Below are 18,102 nucleotides of genomic sequence, written 5' to 3'. Positions count from 1 at the left end.
GATGGATCGTCAACTTGGTACTTCTGTCTGAAGATTGTTGCAAATGCTTTAGCCTTACCTTTTGCATTGATGTGCAGGGCTCCCTCATCATTGAGGATGGGGATATTTGTGAAGCCACCTCCTCCAGTTAGTTCTTTAATTGTCCACCACCATTCAAGAGTAGATTTGGCAGGACTGCAGAGCTTAGATCTGATCCGTTGGTTGTGGGATTGCTTCGTTCTGTCTATCGCATGCTGCTTACGCTGTTTGGCATGCAAGTAGTCCTGGGTTGTAGCTTCGTTTTGAATTATGCCTAGTGCTGGTCCTAACATGCCCTCCTGCACTCTTCATTGAACCAGGGTTGCCCGGCTTGATGGTAATGGTAGAGTGGGGGATATGCTGAGGATATGCTGGGCGATGAGATTACAGATTGTGGTTAAATACAGGTCTGCTGCTGCTGATGGCCCACAGTGCCTCATGGATGCCCAGTTTTGAGTTGTTTGATCTGTTCGAAATCTATCCCATTTAGCACAGTGGTAGTGCCACACATGATGGAGGGTATCCTCAACGTGAAGACGGGACTTTTTCTCCACAAGGACTGTGCGGCGGTCAACCCTTCCAATACGGTCATGGGCAGATGCATCTGCGGCAGGCAGATTGGTGAGGACAAGATCAAATATATTGTTCCCCCTTGTTGGTTCCCTCACCACCTGCCGCAGACCCAATCTAGCTGCCCAGCTGCTGTGTCATTTAGGACTAGGCCAGTTCAGTCAGTAGTGGTACTACCGAGCCACTCTTGGTCATGGATATTGAAATCCCCCACCCAGAGTACCTTCTGTGCCCTTGCCACCATCACTGCTTCCTCCAAGTGCTGTTCAACATGGAAGAATACTGATTCATCAGCTGAGGCGGGGGGTGCAATAGGTGGTAATCAGAAGGTTTCCTTGCCCCTGTTTGACCTGATGCCATGAAACCTCATGGGGTCTGGAGTCAATGTTGAGGACTCCCAGGGCAACTCCCTCCTGACTGTATACCACTGTGCCGCCACCTCTGCTGGCTCTGTCCTGCCAGTGGGACAGAACATACCTGGGGATGGCGATGGCGGTGTCTGGGACATTGTAAGCTATGATTCGGTGAATATGACTATGTCAGGCTGTTGCTTGACTAGTCTGTAGGACAGCTCTCCCAACTTTAGCACAAGCCCCCAGATGTTAGTAAGGAGGTCTTTGCAGGATTGACAGGGCTGGGTTTTCCGTTGTCGATGCCTAGGTGCCTAGGTCGATGCCGGGTGGTTCGTCCCTTTTCATTTCTTATTGACTTGGTAGCGATTAGATACAACCGAGTGGCCTGTTAGGCTATTTCAGAGTCAACCACATTGCTGTAGGTCTGGAGTCACATGTAGGCCAGACCAGGTAAGGACAGCAGATTTCCTTCCCTAAGGATATTGGTGTACCAGATGGGTTTTTACATTGATCGACAATGGTTCCATGTCCATTATTAGAGTAGCTTTTATTTCCAGATTTATTATTAATTGAATTCAAATTCCATTTGAACCCATGTCCCCAGAGCAATACCCTGGGTCTCTGGGTTACTAGTCCAATGACAATACCACTACGCCACCACCTCCCCAGTGTGCAACCCATGCACATGTACACAGAATGCATACAATGAAAGCCATGCTGCCACAAGAAATGTGAAAGAGCAAACCATTGGCAAGCTGAAACAAAGCTTTTGCTGCTTGGACCACTCTGGATGATCTCTGCAGTACTTAACAGAGCGGGTGCCAAACTTTGTTGTGATCTGCTGCATGCTGTGTTGTATGATTGCCTTTAAGAATGATATCCCTTTAAGCTCTTAGTATGCTAATGAGCGAAGTACCAGGACATAGTCATGTCACTCGAAGCCAGAGTCACTCAGCAACTGTAACACCGAGAGGAAGGTTCTGTAAATAGTTTGCTCTGTACTCTATATAATATTTTAGCTGTAACAAACCTGCTGGAGATCTTCAGCATAACTGGACTCCACGCATCTCATTTATGTTGCATCAGACAACATAAAGACCTCATTATATGGTGGCAGCGGTGGTGAGAATAGAAAGTCTAAGTTGAAGACCATGGGTAAAACAGCCTTGAAAACGACCTTTCCTACTGGAGAGAAAATTCAACAGAAATACTGGCCCAAAAAGTGGACAGAAAGAACTCACGTCCAGCTGTTGAAGACAGAGCACAGAATGACAGGCTGCAAGTAAATCGAGTGAGTCATTGTGCCAACAGTTGAGGGATACTGTTTTTTTTTTTTAAAACAAGCTTTGACGTGCTTAAAAGATTGATTTTTTTCTAAAGATTCCATTAAGAAAAAAATGGGAAAGACCGGACTCCTTTTCCAGGCTGATCAAGGTTGGCACCATTAGAGGAGACGTTTGATTGCAAAAAGTGCTGGGAAACCCTGATCACTGCAGAGTCTCATCCACGCAGCCAAAGTTTTAAAAAACTCATTAAATCACTCAAGCGTGATGAGGAGCTTCCATTCAGTAGCCACAGCTATAAAATTTTAGAATTCACTACCTGGAATTGATGTCCTATAGGCAACAGCCACAGGAGTCAATAGACCAGTTCATCAGTAGATGCTGTAATAAGGGCAAGAAATGCAATTTTTAAGAAACTGAGCTGTTGGAGCGAATAATGGAGCTGGTGATTGTCTCAGCACCCACTGACGTGTTTCAGAAAGATCTCTTGGGGAAAAGAAAGGTCACACATTTGATGCGCTGCTGGAAGATGGCAGGAAATAAAAAGCCATTGTAGCTGGACAACAGCATCTGCAAGCACTAGGTGCAGCCAACAATATCGGCATGATAACCAGGTCGAAAAGAGCAAGCAAGGTGTATGGTAAGTGTGGTTTGTCCCACTCATCACAAAGTTGTCTTGCATTTCAAGATATTGTGGCACAAAAGGACACTGGGCCCGCCTATGCATGAAATCTGACTCCAAAGACGTAGCCAGAAGTCACAGGAGGACACAAACAAACAGAAGACAGGCACAGTAACAGGGCAACAGCAGCAAGGAGAGCTCCAGAGACCTGCATAAATGCATGCTGGTACATGAGGTCCACAGTGAAACAGACCTGAAACAAGATTCAGAGCAGAGCAATTCTCAGCCAGAAGACGAGCTGCTGTTTCACATTGTGATTCTGACCATGTTGATGAAGTCAAACAACTGCAAGCTTTCACTACTGTTAACATTATGTGCTCAAAGAAAGCTGGCAAACATACACTCAGGGTTAAGATTGACACCGGAGCTAGTGCAAATATCCTACCAGTCCGGATCCTGAAGGATATATACTGGAGTTGTGGAGTCATTAGAAATCAATGATACAGCCGACAACTGCAAGGTTATTTGCATACAATGGGTCACCCATCCCTTGCAGTGGCACACTTAACAATGCAATGCAGCTATGGTAAGTTGGCATGGAAACCACAAATATTCTGTTAGACACGAGTGGACCCGCAGTAGCAGGATTACCAGCGTGCAAGGATCTCAACATCAGAACTATCCACAAGGCCACCAAGGTACCCAAAACAGCAGAAGAGACCAAGGGTACCCACATTGAGTCACAGTTCTTCCAGGATCTCAGTGGTTCTGGTTTGGAAAGTATCAGCCCCTTCTCAGAGATGCCACACCAAGAGAATGACGATCCAAACTCAGATGGGGAATGTTATTTGTCAACAAGCAGCGTTTCCTCACAGTCTAGTGACTCAGAAGAGGTGATTGATGTTATCATTACTGAGAAGCAAAGGCTGGCAGTGGGGAGCATTAACAAGGGGAAATCTCCAAGGACCGGAACCAGCTCGCAAACTCTGGTCAGCATCAAACGGTGCAGTCTGGAAACCCAGCAACAGCACAACTATGCCACACCTTCACTTCAGCTCTTAAAGATCCACCAGCACCACAACGAGCTAGAATAGACAGGTGCCTCCATGAGATCAAGTACTCCTCTCCCAACAAGTCTTAGACCTTGAGCTCCAAGCCTTCAGATGCAGAGGATGAGGAGAGGCGAAGAACACACAGTGTACTGAAGAGGAATAAGTTGAAGTATTGTCTGTTGGCTCTTCAAGATGAGGTGCTGAAACTTCCCAGGAATGACCTGAAAAGTGCTCATCTTGAGAAAAGCAACAGAGTATATTAGCAGGCTGAAGGCAGAGCAACAGAAACTGAAAGCAGACAGGGAGAAGCTTCAGAAAGAACAGCAACAGATGAGATGCAAATTCTCGAGCAAGAGTTGGAAAACCAGCGAGACAATATATGGACTTGTAAACTTGTGCACGTGTAAAGTTCATAATCTCTATGCTTGTGTAAATAATTTTGATGTTATCTAATTTTATGTGTTTTTACTTGTAGCATACGAGACTTGTCTTTGGAAAGAAAGGGGATGTTGTCTGATTGTCTTTAAGAGTGATGTCCCTTTAAGATCTTAGTATGCTAATGAGACAAGTACCAGGACATAGTTATGTCACTCGAAGCCAGGGTCACTCTGCAACTGTAACACCTAGAGGAAGGATCAGTAAATAGTTTGCTTTGTACTGTATATAATTGTTTAGCTGTAATAAACCTGTTTGAGATCTTCAGCATAACTGGACTCCACGCATCTCATTTATGTTGCATCAGACAACATAAAGAACTCATTAAATGGCAGCAATATAAAGAACTCAAGGCTGCACAACCTTGTCATCATGAGGGGGCAGCCCTTGCCACCAGATATACAGTGACCAGCTGAAGAGCAGGACCATGAAGAGGAGGAAGAAAAGGAAGGGAGGAGGTTACTTAGACAGCCCCTTTTTGTCAGAGCTGTCCATTAAAAGCTAATTAGAGTGCATCACCAGTAACCACAACTCCAAATCCCTATTTACCAACAGTCCCACACCTTACCTTCCATCTGTCAGTCACGGCATCCACTTGGCCACAATGCAAAAATAAAAGCCACCAAAAAAACCCATTCTGAACCAAATTTATAAATGAAATCATGACATATTGCATACAAACATAAACTAATCATCCTAATTCCCTTTGTATCTGTCTTCTATGTGTCTTTGCCTCTTCTAGTGTTCTTGTGCAGTGCTGCCCCAATGGCAGCAGCATGGCTGCTGACTTGCAGTGGAGGAGAGTGCAGATGGCCTTGGAGGTCAACCTCGAGCAGCTCTGGGCCTAGAAGACCCGGCTTTGGACTGCACCATCTTGACATGGGCAGCAGGCAACAGGAAGGTCACTAGCAGAGTGGCAGGGGTGGGAGAACAAATGCTCTCATACTGAGAGAGAACAGCAGGTTGATGCTCCACGAAGCTACTGCCACTCATTTGGGATGGTGCCTCAGCAATCCTAGCAATCTCTCGAAAGGCAGATTGTTGGACAGCTGTGACACCCTTTGATCACTGTAATTCACAGCCATCATGGCAGCAATCTGAGCTTCCACTGCAGCATTCAAACATTGGCTGGCGGCTGATTGTTCTGCAATGAAAGTTGTGATGTCGGCCATCAGATGCTGCACCACGATCGGGTCCACAAGTGTCTTGATGGATGTTGGCCACCATCTCCTGCTGTGGCTGCAGTGCACTTTTGTCCATTGTTTCAATACGTGCCCATTCTGCCTCTAATCTATCATCTAAAATATGTGCAGTGGCAGTAATTGAGCTGGTGGCTGAGAGTGTGAAATCAACTGACAGTGCTGTGTCTTCATCATCGCTCTCTTCTTGATGTTCCTGCACTGCTTGGTCAGGTTAGACTTCTTGGATATTTGAAAGGAGAAAGGCACAAGAGTAAGGTTGTGGTGCAGGGAGGAGGGGAAAGTACGAAGTGCATGCTTACATGATCTGCAACTTACAAAAAAATAGTGTGGGATGAGGGGGAGATGGGATGTGAGAAGGAGGATTAGATATAAGCATACTGTCATCTTTGATGGTCAGCCAGTGGCGTTCTTTGAGGAGAATGCTTTCCCTGTGGACATCTGGAAGTTCAGTGTGTGTTAGCACAGGAAGCCACTCGAGCTGTGTTGGTCTCAACGTTTCAGAAATAATCCTCATGATTTTCCGGAGGTGGATATCTACCACGTTTGTGTGACGGCTACTGAGCCAGGTTGAGCAGCAGTACTCTGCTGTTGGGTGGACCAGAGTGAGTGAAGCATTTCTTAAATGGTGAGAGCCTGGGAAGTGTTGAATTTCTAAAGGACTTGGGTGTCTTTGTTCATGAGTCACTGAAAGCTAACATGCAGGTACAGCAAGCAGTTAAGAAGGCAAATGGTATGGTGGCCTTCATTACAGGAAGATTTGATTTTAGGAGTAAAGTGTTTACTGCAATTATATACAGCAATGGTGAAACCGCACCTGGAGTAATATGTGCAATTTTGGTCCCCTTACAGAAGGAAAGATATATTTGTTATAGAGGGAGGGCAACGAAGGTTCACCAAACTAATTCCTGGGATTGAGGGATTGTTCTATGAGGAAAGATTAAATAGACTGGGCCTTTATTCTCTGGAGTTTAAAAGAATGAGAGGTGATCTCATTCAAACGTACAAAATTCTTACAGGGCTTGACAGAGTTGATGCAGGAAGGATGTTTCCTCTGGCTGGTGAGTTCAGAACCAGGAGACACAGTCTCAGAATAAGGGGCAGGCCATTTAGGACTGAGTTGAGGAGGAATTTCTTCACTCAGGGGTGGTGAATCTTTGGAATTCTCTGCCCCAAAGGGCTGTGAAGGCTCAGTTGTTGAGTATGTTCAAGACTGAGATCGTAAGATTTCTACATATTAAAAACATCGAGGGTTACGGGGATAGTGCAGGGAAATGGTGTTGAAGTAGATCAGCCATGATCTCATTGAATGGCAGAATGGGCTCGAAGGGCTGAATGGCCTACGACTGCTCCTATTTCTTATCATCTTGTGTACCCGTTAGTTTCCTAATGCAATTCACTCTTGTCTTGACCTTGGCTCCATTGTTCTGGAGGTATTGCTGGTAAGTCAATGTATGGTCAAGAGGGATGCCAAGGTATTTTGGCGTGGGGTCTGGGTGAGTAGTCGGCTGCAGAACTGGATGTGAAGTTCTTCTCTGGCCTTTGAGTGGTTCAGGTGGAAGGCGGAAATGACAGTCTTGGTGACATTTTGTCAGAGTCTCCATTTTCTGAAGTAAGCTTCCAGAGAACTTAGATCTTCAGTGAGTGTTTTCTCAATGTCCTGAAGTTCTTTAGTCTGGAAAGCCAGGGCCAGGTCATCAGCATATATGAAGAGCCAGGTCTTTGTGGGAGGGAGGTCACTGGTATTTATGTTGAAAAGGGCCAGAGCGAGAACCGATCGCTAGTGGATCACTCCCACAAAGCACTCCCATTGACACAGGATCTCAAAAAAAACCACACACACTCGCCTGATATCTCATAGCCCCTACTGGAACACACTCTACACCCTACAAACTGACGACAGCCCCACCTCTCGATGGCACACCTCCTGGTTGACTTCTAGAATCACCAACCACAACCTGGTAACTGACCCAAGTGGTGAAGTCTCAGGTTTCAACCTCCCACGGAAAATCTGGACAAGCCTCAGCTACTTGAGGATGGGCCAGGGAAGGTGTGGTCACTTGCTGCACAAGTGGAACATGAGGACCAGCCCAAATTGTGACTATGGCATCCAAGTCACCTACATATTGAACTCTTGCCCTGAGAGTTCTGTTCCTGGTGGCATCACAATCATTCACACTGCATCAGCTGAAGCCATTGAATGGATTGTTAACCTCGACATCAAACTAGAACTGCTTCCCCAGCCATATGAATATATATCTTTGATGGTTTCAGCCCTGCCATTAGCGACGGCCTCAGTAATGATCATCCCAATAATGGCCAGCACTGTCTCCTCTCCAGTGGTTAGAACATGCAGGCACACCTGTCCCCTGCAGTTAGCTCCAGCTGCCTGTGGTTGCCAGCCACCTTGTCCTACAAGAGAGAGGGAAGTGTGTCAGTGAGTGTGGTGCAATCTGTTTAGGTAATGTGACTGTCATGGTTGAATAGTTCGCAGTGTGTGCAAGCTGTAAGATATGAGTGTGAGGCTTGCAGCAGTGCTAAGCATGTGAGGGTGCAGTGGAGCATATGAATGTCAGGTATGAGTGCTGAGTGATAGAGATTGTTGTTAAATGAGCAATGGGACTGTGGTGCATTGAGCAGTGTCTGAGGCTAGTAGTGCAGTTGGTAGAAAATGGCATTTGAAGATGTATTCACTGACCTTGACCACTTATGTGAGGCCCTTGAACTTGCAGCACTGCATCTAGGTCTTCGTGGCTTGACTCCTGGCATTGACCTCCACAGCTATCAGACCCAACTGCCTTTCACTTGTGTTTGGAGGGCCTCCTTCCCTCCTTGGCTCCTGCAAACATACAACACATCGCTCCTTCTTTCCAGCTCCTCTACCAAGCTCTCCAGAACAACATCCGAAAATCTTGGAGCCTGCTCTCACTCATGTTGTGCCATTCCTCACTGTTTCCAGCACAGATTCCCTTCCTGTGGCACTGCCAGCACCTGCTCCAGCCTCACTGCACCTCCCAATGAAGAGGTGCAGACTAACTTGAAGTGGTGCTTGAAATTTGGGCCCGCAATGTGTTCAGCCAATGAAGAACGTAGTTAGTACTGGCTACATGCAGAAATCATTATAATGAGCAGGCAGCACAAAGCTGTCATGCTGCTTGCATTTCAATTAACAAGCAGGGGTTAATCACACCTCCACTCCCTATGCCCATTTTCAGGAGCTATACAATTTAGCTTCGCTATGTTTGTTGCTCCCTTAACATTATGCATGGTGGAAACTAACTCAGTTCTCTGCTTGCTTCCTCAAACCGAGCCCAAAGGTGCACCAGCTCAGTTTGACACTGTGTTGACCTTCAAACCTCATATCCTTGCCATTGTGAAGACTGCAATATTGTTAACTCTTAATATCATCCACCGTAGCACCAACCTCATTCCCACTGCTGCTGAAATTCTTATCTACTCATTTATTAATTCCAAACTCAGTTATTCCTGTGTTCCCCTAGCAGGACTCTGAGTTCAAATTGCAAATCTTTACCACCTGCATGCTACCCCACACTTACTTCCAATCCTCTTAACCCCCTCTGCTTGCCAGCCTGCATTGTCTCCCCAGGCAACTGTGCATTAGCTTCAAAATCCTTGTCCTCATCTACAAATCCTTCACTGGCCTCACCCTTTCCATACTTCTACAATGTAATTCAGCCCTATGTTACTATTTGTTCTCTAATCTTCTGATTCTGGCTTCCTTTACAAACCACCCTTTACTTTGGAATGTAAAGCCTGCAGCTGTTTTTGCCAGGCACTATGGAACATTCTCTCAAAGCCTCTCCTCCCTGTGATTTCATTTCCCTCTCTCAAAAGCCAGCTCTTTAACCTCACTTTAGGTCACCACCTCTAAATCTTCTTCCTCCATTTATCAGCTTCCAACCATTTTTACTGCTTTGAAGTGTCTGGAGGTGTTGAGGTAGAGTTTCCACTTTGGGCGCAATTGGCAATCTGGAAGCAAATTACGCTAGCTTTCTGAATTGAAGTTGTTGCTCAAATCTCTGCGCAAATTGATTTTGCATAAGGCCAAACGTAAACTCTTCCATGCACCAGTGCAATCGGCGAGCATAATAGGATGCAATTGTTTATTATTTTCCCTGCATTAAACAATATTCCTGATGTATTTAAAAGTGGTTATTGATACAGCTGAAAATGGAGTTATCTCAAAAAATAACCACTTTTAATAAAACGTTGACTAATTTGATAGTGTAAAGTAGTCAGATTGTTAGTAAATTAAATATTTCTTAATATTTTAAAGTTTTTAAAACATGCCTTTCTGTATCTTTGTACCTAAAAGGAAGCTTACTTTGATAAGCCTCCTCAAAGAGCCACAAACGGGTGCAGTTAGCAAAAACTCACCATGCTTGTTCATTCGATCTTGGGGTGTGGTCAGTTTTGTGGGTAGGGCCAGCTTGCCGCACAATATTGTTTAAACCAACGTAAAAGATCGCAGAATCTCTATGTTCGCTGAACATAACATGAGATCGAAATACCTTAGCCTTTTATACTGGTTTTGTCGATAGTGGGTGAATTATGTTGGTTAAAACCAGTGCATAATAGCAGAAACTCTAGCCACTATATTTAAAGGTGCTTTGTAAAAGAAATTTATTTTGTTCTTGTGTTAGTATAAATACTTCACTACACCATGACTTAGGCCAAACAGATCGATCAAACAGCAAATGGATAAGTGAATGGAAACAATGACTTACTAAATTTACAGTAATTACAAGTTCCCTGATTATTATGTGATCGAATGGCTGAGAAATGCTTTTAAAAAATAGTTGGGGCAAAACAAATTCTTAATCTCAAAAAGGACAGTCAAGCAAACATGTATATAAAAAATAGACCAACAAGCTGTTTATATTTGTATCCCTAACACACCTTACCCAGAGAATAATGTCTGGTAGCGTATCAAATAAGATGGGCCGTGGTGTGTTAACTTGACAGAAATAAAAGATGCCAATACTGCGATATCTGTTACATCCATATCTGTTAGTAATAACAGATCAGGTGGTCTATTTTCATATGCTTTCGGCAAGATCAGAAAGACAAGCAATTTTCTAAACTGTAGCAGCCATTTTGAGAGTTATAGAGAGATACAGCACTGAAACAGGCCCTTCAGCCCACCGAGTCTGTGCTGACCATCAACCACCCATTTATACTAATCCTACGTTAATCCCATGTCTCCTACCACATCCTCACCTTCCCTCAATTCTCCTACCACCTACCTACACTAGGGGCAATTTACAATGGCCAAATTACCTATCAACCTACAAGTCTTTGGCTGCGGGAGGAAACCAGAGTACCCAGCAGAAACCCATGCGATCACAGGGAGAACTTGCAAACTCCACACAGGCAGTACCCAGAACTGAACCTGGGTCACTGGAGCTGTGGTGCTAACCACTGCACCACCCCAAGTGGTATGTCTCTTAAAGGAGGTTGTTTTTCAGTAACATAAGGTAATGTAAAGACTCATAAACAATGGATAAAATTACTCAATTTTTGTCCCAGACCCAACAACAATGACTTGTATTTATATAATGACTCTAGCATAGAAAAATGTTCCAAGGCTGTTCGCAAAGGAGTATTCAGAAATAAATGGAGGGTAGGTCAAAGCGGTTGATACTGGGAAGGGTGACCAAAAGCTCGTTTAAAGAGCTACACAGAGCCTACAGCACAAAAACAGATCATTTCGGCCAACTGGTCTATAGTGGCATTTATGTTCCACTGAAGCCTCTTCATATCCCTCTTTATCTAATCCTATCAAGAGGTAGTTTTAGGAATGATGTTAAAGGAGGAGAGGGTGGTGGACAGGCATAGTAACCCAAACAGGACTGGCCTTTATTTTTATTTGTTAGTTTCATGGGATGTGGGCATCACTGGCCAGGCCAGCATTTAGTGCCCATACCTAATTGCCCTTGAGAAGATGGTGGTGAGTTGCCTTCTTGAACCACTGCAGTCCATGTGAGGTAGGTGCACCCACAGTGCTGTTAGGAAGGGAGTTCCAGGATTTTGACCCAGCGACAGTGAAGGAATGGCAATATAGTACAGGGTGGTGTGTGGCTTGGAGGGAAGCTTGCAAGTGATGGTATTCCCATGCATCTGCTGCCCTTGTCCTTCTTGGTGGTAGAGGTCGCGGGTTTGGAAGGTGCTGCCTGAGTAGTCTTGGTGCGTTGCTGCAGTACATCTTGTAGATGGTACACACTTCTGCCACAGTGCGCCAGTGGTGGAGGGAGTGAATGTTTGTGAACAGGGTGCCAATCAAGTGGGCTGCTTTGTCCTGGATGATGTCGAGCTTCTTGAGTGTTGTTGGAGCTGCACCTATCCAGGCAAATGGAGAGTATTCCATCACACTCCTGACTTGTGCCTTGTAGATGGTGGACAGGCTTTGGGGAGTTAGGAGGTGAGTTATTTGCCACAGGATTCCTAGCCTCTGACCTGCTCCTGTTGCCACAATATTTATATGGCTACTCCAGTTCAGTTTCTGGTCAATGGTAACCCCCAGGATGTTGATAGTGGGAGATTCAGCGATCGTATTGCCGTTGAATGTCTAGGGGAGATGGTTAGATTGTCTCTTGTTGGAGATAGTCATTGCCTGGCACATGTATGGCGCAAATGTTACTTGCCACTTATCAGCACAAGCTTAGATATTGTCCCGGTCTTGCTGCATTTCTACACAGACTGCTTCAGTATCTGAAGAGTCACGAATGATGCTGAACATTGTGCAATCATCAGCGAACGTCCCCACTTTTGACCTTATCATTGAAGGAAGGTCATTGAAGCAGCTGAAGATGGTTGGGCCTAGGACACTACCCTTGGGAACTCCTGTAATGATGTCCTGGAGCTGAGATGATTGACCTCCAACAACCGCAACCATCTTCCTTTGCGCTAGGTACGACTCCAACCAGCGAAGAGTTTTCCCCCTGATTCCCATTGACCTCAGTTTTGCTAGGGCTCCTTGATACCATACTTGGTCAAATGCTGCCTTGATGTCAAGGGCAGTCACTCTCACCTCACCTCTTGGGTTCAGCTCTTTTGTCCATGTTTGAACCAAGGCTGTAATGAGGTCAGGAGCTGAGTGGCCCTAGCAGAACCCAAACTGAGTGTCAGTGAGCAGGTTATTGCTAAGAAAGTGCTGCTTGATAGCACTGTCGATGACACCTTCCATCACTTTACTGATGAATGAGAGTTGACTAATGGGGCGGTAATTGGCCGGGTTGGACTTGTCCTGCTTTTTGTGTACAGGACATACCTGGCCAATTTTCCACATTGCCGGGTAGATGCCAGTGTTTTAGCTGGACTGGAACAGCTTGGCTAGGGGCGCGGCAAGTTCTGGAGCACAGGTCTTCAGTGCTATTGCCAGAATGTTGTCAGGGCCCACAGCCTTTGCAGTATCCAGTGCCTTCAGTCATTTCTTGATATCATGTGGAGTGAATCGAATTGGCTGAAGACTGGCATCTGTGATGCTGGGGACTTCAGGAGGAGGCTGAGATGGATCATCAACTCGGCACTTCTGGCAGAAGATTGTTACAAATGCTTCAGCCTTATCTTTTGCACTGATGTCTTCATCTATAATATTCAGGAACTGGTCATCATCAACTTAGTAACCAATATTTGAGAGAATCCTCATCCTATTATGGAGCTGGTTCCCCAGCAATGACTTTATTGCTTTGTCTGGTCCATCATTAGTAGTTCTGAAGCTCCCATTCGTGTATGTTAACAGAGAGTCAGTGCTTGGCTTCAACTCAACAGCCTGGCAGCTTGCCTGAAATATTATTTTCTTTCCTGCATCAGTTACTGTGTATTAAAGAGGTAGATGTGGAGGCCACGATTAGCACAGATCAACCATAATCACCCACAGCTGCTACTGCATCAAAGCTGCACACCACTAAAACTCCAAAGGTTAGGAATTCTTCACATGTTCCTTAGGCATCACCATGGTATTACATCCATGTTAGTAAACAGTTTAGTTAGCATCCCGCTACTTCACAATGCGAAACGCCTTTTAGTTAGTCAGCGTGAAGATGGCGCAAAGTGCATGAGGCTCTGCAGGAACTAAAGACTGGAAAGGCTAGGGTTGTGGGGTTGGAATTCATCCTAATCATGCATTCATGCTGTTGGAGAGATCTTTTTCAAATGGTTTTTAAGTGAAACAGGAGTGATCATTAAACCTGGTGCTAATGTCAATTCACATGTCAACAACATTTTAACCTCAGTCTAAAGCCATTATCCACCACTGGAGGGAAGCATCAGAGCATCAGCTATGGCAGACACAGACATAGTATAATTAGAACAGGCAGTAGAAGTCCCACCTGATAGTCAGGGAGCAATGGGTTTGTACTGACTGACCCCATAATGATGCAACCTGCCATTGTTTCACTGAGTGACCTATTGAAGTGCTGGATAATATGCCACGAGGCTGCACAGTGTTCTATGGGCAAGATGATCATCAAAGTGTGCAAAATATTAATTAGCATAGATAAATAGGGTAAACCTGGAAAATTAGCCAAAGAGTAGGACCAAAAAATAACATTTAAAACAGATCTTAGGACAAAGATTAGGCAAAGTGTGTAAAATGGTTGGAATAATTTGCCAGGCAGGGTAGTTAGGGTTAAAATATTAGGAATACTTACGATAGGTTAGGGTTTGGTTCTAGGTTTTAATACATGAGTCAATGCAATGTTCTCTAGGCTGTCACATTTCAGACATGCCATTGAATGGCGAGTGACATGCAGCTGTTTCTTTCGGCTAACCCTGTGATTCTTCTTTTAGTGGCCCATCATGATATGGAAAACACATTAAACTGCAGCTTCATTGAACCCCCATCCATGATGGATCAGCCATCCCCATCTTGGTCTTCCCGTGGCTCTTTTTCCTCTTTTGATACGGCAGATGATGGCCCTGTGTACTGCGTACCTCATGAGGGTGAGTACAGAGGTTGGTGACTGGATATTGACATACATTTCCAGTTTATAGTTGTCCTTCTTAATTTCTAAGGTAACCAGTTGTGCACTTGAATGAAATGGGACAGTAAAGATACTTATTACCAACTGAGCAAAGAGTAGGGGTCATTGTTACCTATCATAGAGAATAAGGATCACTTACTGCCAATTATATTCTGAGTCAGGCCCCTTGTTACAAATTGAGTGATAAATAGGCAATCTTGTTACCATCTGAATGGATATTAGCAGTGCTTCAACTTATCAGATGGAGATAAAGCTATATCTCTCATGTCATTTGCAAGGTGAGGAAGTTATATAAACATTTTATGGGAGTAGGGGGGGTGGTGGGTATGAGGACTGTTAGTCATTATTCAGAAATCTTCCTTGCCCGTTGTTGACCTCTGTTGCTGGCAGTAGCACTGCTTCCTTGGGGTTTTGGCATATAGTGACAGGATTCCACAGTGTGGTGTTGTTGACTGTGCAAACATTCTCACGTTAAGGTTTGCTTTTACAGAGAGTGCTCTGGAGAACAGCATTCGGGAGAGGGTGAACTTGGTAGAAAAGCTAGCTCCTCCAATCAGTGAAGAGGATGCTGGGGAGTACACATGTCTGAAAGGTGACCCCAACGATACGCTCTTACTTAAATTATCAGACAGCGAAGCCTCTAGTAATGGCTCAGGCTCAACCAGCGGAGCTGTGTATGCAAAAATAGCACGACTGTCGAAGCAGTCCAAAGATAGCGATATCAGTATAAACACCAACAGCAGCAAAAACACAAACACTAGTGGCAAGCACCCCTCACCTGAGAGGACCAAGCCTCCCCCGCCTGACCCTTCAACCAAGCCCAAGTTATCTTGGATTCACGGCAAATTCAACACCTGTCAATCAGCTTCATCAGCTGCAAGATCACCATCGCTGGATAAAGCGGCCAATCAAATAGAGAGCCATCATGGGACAACTAGTAGCAGAAGGAGGAATCTGAGTGAGTCCTCTGCTGGGCTTTATGGTAGGCAAGATGAGAAGAGAAGCTCCACAGAGGTAAAACTGAGACACAAAGACAAAGGTCTCAACCGGGCAAGGGAGCAAATTCCAAATGACACGGGTTATGGAAGTAAAATGCAGAAAAACAAAGCAAGTCCTGAACAGATGCAAAATCTCAATGGCGCCGTCCAAAATGCTTTGAAAAGAATTGGGACTTTGCCAGATGATAAGAAGTGGGCAGAGGGAAAAGAATCACCAAGAAGTCCACCACATGCAAAGGGTAGGCCAGAGGTTATTCACCCCCACCTATCCTCAGAGACAGCTACTATGTTGGCTCAACTCAAAGAAAAGACTCAAAATAAATCAGAGGTTAATATGAGGCAAAATGGGCTGATTTCACCTCAGCACCAGAGGGAAAAGCCCACACCTCCGCAGAAAGCAAAGCGCTCATTCGGTGCAAACAACCAGAAACTAAATAAAGCCATCATTCCAACATCCACCAATCTTCAAAAAATGATAAGTCCTCCAGAACACCAAGAAACAACAGCAAGCAACAACAGAAGCTCAATCCTGGAGGAGAGGCAAAGCTGCAACTACCAGGAGCAGGGTGGAATGAACTGTACTCAGGCCAAGCAGGAAACGGGTGACCAGACACCCAAAAGGACCCCAATCAAAAAACCACCAAGGAAGCGCAGCAAGGAAGCAACGTTAGACTCACATCCTAAAACGGCTGTGGTGCCGCCTCAGGTGATGGCCGTGAAGGAGTCATAACCAAAAAATGTTTTCTACTTCTGTTCACCTCAATAACCTTCACAGAAAAAACAGGGCAGAAAAGCGCTAGTAAATCTCTTGTAAAACCAAGGAACAGTACGGCCACTGTTGTGTCTCAAAGCTGCAGCCCATCCACCAAACATGGAGCAAACTAAAAATGATTGACTTTTTAACACAATATATCGGTGTGTCTTACCTTCACTTATCCCTCCCTGATGGTTTGACATGACCAAAAGTGCATAAGTGCATAAAATGTTGGATTGGTACTGCCTTGACGGATGACGAAAAGCGATGCCTTCATTCCCTTGACCTTCCAACTGCCTGTGACTGATGATCAGTAATGGTACAGAGAACCTCTGGCATTTCTGCTATTTTTAGAGATAGGCTTCTTCCTATGGACTGTAGAAAACAAGTTTTGTGACATTATATATTTCCATAAAATTTACATAAGCAAAGCTTTCTCTAAAAAAGAAAACAGCCTTGTTCCTTGTCGTTTTCTGTTATTTTATTCAGTAATGGACTGCTGGCTTTTGTATTTTTTTATTCTTTTTCAGTTCTCTTGATGTCTTCGTGACTGAGAAAATAGTAAAAGACCAAAGATGCTGCCTTCATGCCTCATTAAAATGTGTGTAACTAGCTCAGTGCTGCACCCACTGCAGTCATTTCCACTCAGGCACTTTGCCTATGAAATATGGCAGAGAGCAGCAGGAGGAGGAGGGGAAAGGGAGTTTAATAATAAACTATCATGGCAGTGAAGGACCCAATTTTAGAGGGATATAATGTTTGAACTAATTTGGAGTGGGGGTGAAAGGACCTGGAAAGCAGGGCCCAGGGAGCAGAGTTGGTTGTCACAGAAAGGGTCAGTTTAGTTTATAAAGTTCATTGTATTAACAGAACACTGGAGCACAGAGACCGGAGTCTACAGTGAGGTAGTCAGCAGCCACAGTACAAGTATATTAGCATTCTGCGGCAGCTCGCAAACATAGTTTTAGTCTCTCAAATACTTTTAACGTATCTACAGTGTTGCATACTATGTGTTAGTACGCGAGACACTCAATAACATTCTGCCATTTCGCCATCATTGAATAACGGTCAGGGAAGAGCTTTAACTGGCTTGGGTTACTGTGCTGCTGCCAGCACACTGGGACTCCTGACTCCTGGCACACTGTGTCCCAGCTGCTTTCCATATACAATCATTTTTGTAAAATATTTTTTTATTTCAAGTTTTATTAAAAATTTCAAACAGAAAAGAATAAAAAGTTTTCTTTCTTCAGCTATCTCCTGGTTGTTTCTTTTTCTTCCATGGAGGAAGTTATTCTGCTCAATGTAGAAATGCCAAGGGCCAGATGCCAGGAATGTGAGGGATTTGGAGGGCCAGGTTGGGGTGGGGAGTGCAGGGTGTGGGGTGCCTGGTAAAGGAAGTGCAATGGCATCTGCTCAGTGAGTAAAGTGAGAAATGGCCCTTGGTACATCACTGTCCTTTGCACTGGCTCCAATCCTGCTGCAGTAAGCCTCTTACATAAGGTAATATTGTTTAAATCAGGAGTTCGCTTAGAGAGTTTGAAAGGGTTTGAACTGATGTTGAGGGATCCGAAAATTTAGGCCTGGCATCAAATTTGTCATACACATAATTACGTCGAATCACTTATGTTGTGTGCTCTTCCTCTTTCATGGAATAAACATATTTAGCGGAGCCTTAACTGGCTGATCATAAAACTATAGAAAGTTTACGGCACAGAAAGAGGCCACTTGGCCCATGGTGTCTGTGCTGGCCGAAAAACAAATCACCCAGTCTAATCCCACCTTCCAGCATTTGGTCCATAGCCTTGCAGGTTTC

At 44.7% G+C, this 18,102-nt stretch overlaps 1 protein-coding gene across 1 annotated transcript in view; it reads left to right on the top strand.

The window, feature by feature from the left end:
* Window positions 1-17,530, top strand: part of scarf2 (scavenger receptor class F, member 2) — a 90,016-nt gene extending 72,486 nt beyond the window's left edge. The window contains exons 10-11 of the mRNA XM_068054875.1: window positions 14,344-14,496; window positions 15,028-17,530. Of these exons, the coding sequence (XP_067910976.1) occupies window positions 14,344-14,496; window positions 15,028-16,265 (1,391 nt within the window). The 3' untranslated portion in view covers window positions 16,266-17,530. The remainder of the gene's footprint in view (window positions 1-14,343; window positions 14,497-15,027) is intronic.
* Window positions 17,531-18,102: the final 572 nt, after the last annotated feature.

This window comes from Heterodontus francisci, chromosome 23 (assembly GCF_036365525.1).
Source record: "Heterodontus francisci isolate sHetFra1 chromosome 23, sHetFra1.hap1, whole genome shotgun sequence".
NCBI classification, from domain to species: Eukaryota; Metazoa; Chordata; class Chondrichthyes; order Heterodontiformes; family Heterodontidae; genus Heterodontus; species Heterodontus francisci.
Note: the sequence above shows the minus strand (reverse complement) of the source record. Positions and strands in the feature narration are given on the sequence as shown.